The sequence below is a fragment of the Anoplophora glabripennis genome, unplaced genomic scaffold (genome assembly GCF_000390285.2).
Source record: "Anoplophora glabripennis isolate ALB-LARVAE unplaced genomic scaffold, Agla_2.0 scaffold182, whole genome shotgun sequence".
In the NCBI taxonomy this organism is placed as follows: domain Eukaryota; kingdom Metazoa; phylum Arthropoda; class Insecta; order Coleoptera; family Cerambycidae; genus Anoplophora; species Anoplophora glabripennis.
Window position 1 is genome coordinate 228,047 of NW_019416287.1, and position 7,795 is coordinate 235,841.

The 7,795-nt window shown below is 34.9% G+C and overlaps 1 protein-coding gene across 1 annotated transcript in view; it reads right to left on the reverse strand.

Annotated features, from left to right (window-relative positions):
* Positions 1–971: 971 nt before the first annotated feature.
* Positions 972–7,795, reverse strand: part of LOC108910994 — a 136,010-nt gene continuing 129,186 nt past the window's right edge. The window contains exon 3 of the mRNA XM_018715802.1: positions 972–3,004. Coding sequence (XP_018571318.1) covers positions 2,228–3,004 — 777 coding nt within the window. The 3' untranslated portion in view covers positions 972–2,227. The remainder of the gene's footprint in view (positions 3,005–7,795) is intronic.

The window sequence follows — 7,795 nt, forward strand, 5'->3', positions numbered from 1 at the left end:
CTTTCTAATTCCACCGATTATCTCAATTTGTTATTATTGATGTTTATCCATAAATAGCGTTTTGAATAATTTTGATGGATCACATTAAAGTCTTTTTTCCGTATTTTTTTACAATCTCATTCCTATAATTTTTTTACTTTGTTGCTATAAACACATATTTTTTAATCATGAATGAACTTCTTATCGATAAACAGCATTTTTTGAATAGTTGTATATTTACCTACTATTAAGGCGATAATGCGTTGTTGATTTTGTTAATAGTAAACAAAACTATAATAGTGTTAGACTAAACAAAAGAGTAATTACCGAAAAATGCATGTAATCTGTGTTAAACGGTACATGAAAACATTTTATTATTATCATCATGCTTAGTATTGCATAAATAACAATAAATATTTATTTAGTGTAAAGATTATCTAGTTTTATCTTCAACAACAAAAACCATATTGGTTTTGAATGGGTATATTATTTCCTTGCGCGAATGCTTAAGTTATTTATTGACGTAATTAGCATATAAAGAAAATGTTGATGTTATTTACTTACCTTTGATATCTTATAGCTTCGTTTTTAAAGGGCACTCTGTTTTAATAAAGCAGGCCATTAGGCCAGTGGCAGAAAAATTGTGTTGACAGTCATTTACGTAAGGTTTCGTTTTATTTATTATTTCATTTAGAGTGTCGATGCCTTATGAGTAGGGCTGTCAGAGAAAGTCGCAATTCAATGGCGTGCCAAGCGGCTCAAACAATGCTTTTCATGTTCACGTCACCTTGGTATACTGTTGTCTTTGTTAACATGCGGATGTTGTATAATTAATTCTTATGTGTTGGTGTTTATGGTCGTGTATTGTAGACAATGTAATTTGTTGTTTTTTAATAAATAATGCGTACGCCTATGTCCCGCGGCTCGGTTCTGACAGCCTTACTTATGAGTAAATAATGCGAAATCAATAATTGGGCACCGTTTTACTGTGTTTTTATTTTTATTATTTTAAATTCTTACATTGATCTACCTATAAGAATTCTGTTGAAATATAATACTGACTGATAATTGGTAAATATTTTATACATTTTAATAATCGTTATATACAACGTTATAGTCAAGATATAATAATTAATTGTCTCTTTCATGCTTATAAAACTAGAGTGACATTTGTGTACAAAACAAAAAAACAATTCTAGCACTAGTATTCTTTATGCTTTTGGATAATGTTACATAATTTAACTATCACTATATAAATACAAACAGTTCAAAAGATTTTTCTATAAACAGTAAATTATCCAAAAGTTTCACAGCTAATATAATGGGAGCACTGTATGAACATGGCTGAGATTCGTTAAGTAGTGAAAAATCACCCAGAAAATCCTCACCCAAGAAAGAACATTTTTTTATACAAATACAAAACAACACACTGAGCATATTCGACACAGAGAAAAGTTCCAGAAAATTATGCAAAAACATACAGCACTACACTTAACGTATTTTATATTTCTATAAAATAAGTAAGTAGTTTCCAGTTTAAAAAAAAATCAACAGTGAAGACACTAAAAAAAGTGTCGAGTGTCAAACATTCAGTAGTATTTTTTCTTAATAAGGACGTTATTTATAGAAAACGATAATATAAAATTGTAAAACCATGCAATAAATATTTAAAAAAAAAATGTATCAAAAGTCAGTCAGTATAATTTTTCCTAATCTATATTACTAACATTGCTACATGGAGTCAGCATAACAACTACAAAAGTTAGGCTACATCAATAGTACTAGAGTGAGGCGCACCATGCTGCTCGAAAATACAATCCTCTACGGCACCACAAAGAGAATTAAGATATTTGATAATGTCAAGAACTAGGTCACCAAAAAATTATCAGCAAACATTAATCTTTATTACATAAATCTAACCCTACGGATGTTGTGCTAGTTTATATTTCTGGAGGAACAATTCTAATGTGACCAGAGAGACGTGTTAGCCCCCTCCCTTTGTTTTACAAATTGGAAATACAATTTCAGTCTGTGACCTAGCCCGCGTTTATAAATATGCCTCGTTGACTAACAATGATTTTTACTTATATATAACGTCTTTATTAGGAAAATATTGCCAATTTTGGGTGAGAGTTTGTGTGAGTGAGAAGAAAAGTCTTTGTCAATGGTGAGGTATATTGACTTTCAGATACTTATGTACAATTACATACAATAAATAGTAGAATAAATAAAAGGAGGGGGATAAGAGTCAGTCAGAGTCTATATGGGGAGCCGCAAGTTTAGCATCAGCAACAGCCATCGAGACGTCGGGGAGAGCAGTGGAATCCTCCCAATCAGAATGAGTGGACGAGTCTACTCCGTAGTCTTCGTCTGGCGCTAGATCCTCCGGGGGAGTTGTTGAAGTCGGCGCCAGAGTCGTAGTCGTCGTCTCTTGACTCAATGTACGCTCTTCCAGTCTTTTCCTGACGCCCTTCCTGTTCTTCTTCTTCTTCTTCGGTACACTCACTAAGTGTTTGTCACTAACGTCCAACCTAAGTTTCTTTTTGTTATTCACGTCTCTTTGGCACAAGTCACTGTCTTTTTCATTGTCACACTTATGTGAATTTCGGTTTTGCACCTTGTGTTTGTTCGCAACACTTTGTCTCTTTTGGCACAAATCGTGGTCGAGTTCGTCATCCGGGCACTTTCGTTTCTTCTTCTTGCGCTTCTTCTTCTTTCGGCATCGCGGGGACTCGAGGTGGGCTTTTTGGCTTTGGTGGGATACGGGGCTGGGACACACGTGACCGTGGTGTCTCATGGGGTGCAGCTGGAGTTCGGGGGCCACGTTGCGGGTCAGTACGCGCGTGTACGATGATAACCTTCCTAACTGATTGCGGGCCCGCACTACTACCTTTCTCGGCTGTCCGCGTCGGTTTAGGGCCAGGTAGAATGTTCTTTTCTCGTTTGAATATTTCGTGGAAGAGTACGTGTTGTAGTTGGTCTGCTCAATGGTCTCGTTGAAGACGCACTCGTCTCCAAAGTCTCTCTGCAACAAAGGAAATGGATTTACATGCGTATTCACAACATTTTCATGATCTTAATATTATTCCACTATTGGAGAGCATGTAGTACCAAAATTCAAACAGCGTTTCAGTACTTTTGGTGGTCCAAAGTGATGATAAGGTTTAATTCAGGATTTTATTTTGGCAGAACATTAAAATCTCTATTTTTTGGCGGATTTTGATTATTTTAAGTTTATTTTTGGGTTACAAATTGGGATTTGAGATTTTTTTTAGTTAAAAAAGAATCATTACAAATTTTAATGCGAAAAAGATTGAGAAGGAAATAAACGTCATAGGCAAATTTAGAAAAAAAAAAAATTTAAGATAGTACAAAAAAGGTATTTCCAAAAGTCCTTATAAATATGATCCCTATTCCAATCCTACACCCTGTATATTATTTTATGTACATACGGCGGCACTTAGGGCAAAAATGTGTCCTATTTCTAAAAAAAGATAAAAACATTGAATTACATTTTCGACCGATTATCATTATACAGGGTCGTAAAGTCCCCATGGTTCATCGGACGTTACGTGAGAGCGATAAAGAGTCATAGAAATCCGTGCGATAGAGAAAGATGGCTGTAATGAAGACGTCTAATAGTCACCGCCCATTTCGCCCTTCCACAAATAAGAAGTGGATCTTATTTGTGGAAGGGTGAAATGGGCGGTGACTATTAGACGCCTTCATTATAGCCATCTTTCTCTATCGCACGGATTTCTATGACTTTCTTTATCGCTCTCACGTAACGGCCGATGAACCATGGGGACTTTCCGACCCTGTATACAAATCTTCAAAGGGGTCTTAGTTTATTTTATACATATAAACGATCATGTAAAGGTGACCTGTTCAACAACATGGTTTCATGTAAGGCCATTATACCAGTGGCGGCTTTTGACTCCCATACCAGAAAAGGCGAAAAAATTTAGGTACAAAGTATTGAAATTAAAATTAAATTAGGCAGTTTTATTTTAAGTGCACTTGAAATATAGGAAAATCTGTTCAACATTATTTTTATAGTAAAAGTCCAATCTTCTGCTGTTGTCCGAAATAAACATGTCAATTATTTTGCCATTAAAGTATAGTATTTCTCGCACCATTGATTAACTGATAGATTACTGTTAGTCTGTCGTTACAATCAATTTAAACTTTTACAGTCTTTTAAAAAACACACAAGAAGCTATACATAAGTAACAAAATTCTACACCACACCTGAACAAATTACGTTTAATTAGAAAAAAAGCCGTGAATAGCTACTATTTGGTTACAGTCACCCTAAACAGTGCTCAGACTGCTTAGTAAATATGCGCTACTCCCACTCCGTCTTTCACTGATGCGCGACGGTAACCATAACCACCGCTGTAAACACTACAGATTTAGGAGCGAGCAACGCGGAGCCCACGTATTCAAACGAATTTTGCAAGTCGAGTTAAATTGACTGCACATTACAAATTTAACATTACCTTTTTCATTTCATTTAATTATCCAGATAACATTGTAAACTAAATTCTAAATAAAATTTTTTACTATGAAAATTTATATGAGGAGCGCCGCCCCAGAGCCCCCTGCACCAGCCGACACTGCATTCTACTGTCACTAATCCCATATGCATAACAGAAAAATTACTATTCAAGTTAGATCACTAATAATTTGACTGACTTTTTAAAACTTTATCTTACCATGCCATTATATTTTATATCGCGATTACAAGTCGCCGAATATTATGCATCATTTGGTGTGCCTCAGAGATCTATATTGGGTCCTCTTTTCTTTAATATTTATGTCAATGATTATGTATGCTGTTTGCTGATGATCTAAACATTTTTATTTTCCTGTACAATATATTGCCGAATGTCGCAGTCAGATTTAATAAAAATATGTAAATCGATCAATAGAAAATAATTTAATCTTAAATATACAAAAATACAGTGTAAAGGCATTTACATTTCGACATAATTTTTTATACAGGTCTGTTTGAAATTATTCAAATACATGGTTGTGAAGAATCTTATCATAATGTTCAATTCTTATACTAACAACTGCAAGTTCATAAAAAATATGCATTAGCTACGCGTCATCATAGTAGTTCTTTTGTTTTTTTGTCTTATACGGAGTATGTCAACAAAACGCTGCCATAGCATCGCGATTGTATGTCGAACAGTTTCCTTTGTGATTTCATTCTACTTCTTCTAGGTTACAAATCTGGGTCAAATGACCCCTTGAAAATTTCCGATGGGCTTCTAGTCTAATAGTTAAATATATTGTTCTATAAAATTATTTAAAAAATCCTCACCCAAGAGAAAACGATTTTTCACTGCAATAAAAAACGTGCAGTATTATAGTTAACGTATTTTATATTTCTATGAAAGTTTTAGTTGGGAGCCACTGATTAAAAACTATTTCACAGCTCAGCTTTGAGGGATCATATAACCCTTAAGAATATTCTTTACACCCTGTATAATTTATCGATAAAAGAAATACAGCGACACTTCAACTACATTAATTTTGATGATTCGATTTGTTTTTAAATTTTGTTAACCTCTGTCAATCGGGTCAATATGTTCTAATGAATGACCGACTGATAGTTTTGTAATATCCTCCGTCTAAGATTTCTCACAGCCTTCCAACAATAAGGTTGATACATTCAGCAGGAAATACAGCTGAAAGGAGAAAGGTAAATGTGAGCAACGCTTTTCAGTTTCCCTTTCATCTCACTTCGTCTCTTTTGATGAAATATTAACAATAAACAACCTTGACAGTGCTAGACGTCAGATAAACCAGAATTTGAAATGTCGCTTCTTTATTACAGCGACATACTTCTTCAACACGCTCGTATTCATAAAAATGTCAACTGGTTGTTTCGTAAAACTCAAATAAATAATAATATTTGAGCACTCTTTGTTTTGGTTCGTCATTTTACATTATTTGTTCATGCGTACAAATATTGAGAATCCGGTTCTGCAGTTGGTAAAAACTACAAATGCACTCGAAAAGAGCGTTACTTTTACTTTTGAAGTAAAGTACTAGCTCGACAAACAGGACCAAAGCAGTGGTGCTCCAACATTTTTATAATAGCCCTGACAGGTCCTCAATTTGTGTTTACGTTTGCTGGTGTTTTTACGGTGTGTTTTTCTACACTGTAAGCTCGTAGTCACGTCTGGAAAGCAGGGGGCATTTTTCAATTACCGCTAACAATCAACATCTCTCCAAGTCGGAGAAATAGTCGTGTCAGCCGATCAGTTACTGGGTATGAAAATATTTATGTTACCTTGTTGTTATAATCTCACAGCATCTAACATCAGATCTGTACCAATACCAATACGTTATCGGGAAGTTGTTTATACTGCTAAGAAGATTACAAGTCATCGATGCTTCTAAATAAAAATGAAAACTGTAAGCGGGAATCGAGAAAAGTTTTTACAGCCCCAACAACAACAGGACGGTTCATATAAGGCAACTCTGATAAGCCAAAGCTATGTAGATCATTATGCTGTCTTTATGTGACAGTCTGGTCTCGTAGTAAGAGGATTAAGCTCCGGTCGAGTGGTTGTAGCTAGGAGTCGATGAAAGACAACCTACAATATACGCGGAACAAGCGTTAGGCGGCATCATTTTCATTTCGTAAATAGAAATATTGTCGAGGACAGCTTGATCCTCAGATCTCATCTTGATTAAATTAACTATCATCGGGCTTAACCAAAAACGTGTAACTGGTATTTTACAATCATGGGATTTTTAAGTACTTACACTGAAGTAATTTCTGCGGCATCGATTTAAACAGTCTGGTCGGCACCAAACTGACCACGGTTGTAATAAATTTAGTTCAGTGTCGATCAGAAGTGCAATGAAGTGGTGATATTGGGTGTGACGTCATTATAAGTCAGAGGACAAAGTGCAACTTTTAATCATTATATATTACATATTTGTAAATATAAAGTGCTATGGTTTTTTACATTTATTATTTCGTTAATTTATCTATAGATTGTTTTAATATTAGATTCATTCGTTAAAAAAAACTGCTACCCAAAAAAGTTTAATTCCTAATGATTTTGTGGACTATCTCTTTAGGTTGTTAATTTAGACTACACTGGGTGTTTCTGAAATAAGTGCGTCTAAATGCCTCTATTTTCGAGAAATTATCTAAGAAAATTAACCATAAATGTAAGCCGACCCTGTGCATCTTGTGCACGTGCGTTATTACACTCCTTTCGCGTACAAAAGGTTCAGACATTAAATAACAATGATTTTCAGCCCTGTGTGGAATTTTGCCAGTAGTTAGTTCTCTCGATTTTCGTAATATTAAATAAAACAATGCTGTCTAATGAGAAATTATTTTGCAAATGACTTTGTGAATGTTCCTTTATACAGGGTCGTAAAGTCCCCATGGTTCATCGGCCGTTACGTAAGAGCGATAAAGTAAGTCTTAGAAATCCGTGCGATAGAGAAGGATGGCTATAATGAAGGCGTCTCATAGTCACCGCCCGTTTCGCCCTTCCACAAATAAGATCCACTTCCACTTGTAATTCAGCGACCGGTGGTCATCTTTGTTTTCATCGTTTGGCTTTTCTTTAATAGATGTCACTACTTATACAATTTCGACTTCCGTATTCCGATATGTTAATACCATCCATTAACAGAGAGCTATTATAGACTGACAATTTCCCAACCATTGCCTTGACAAAACCAGTAAACCAAGAGCAGTCTACTTGTTCGTTGTTTATCGAAAAATGAAGTAAAACGTGATCAATCTTATCGTATTAAATACTCATCAAGAATT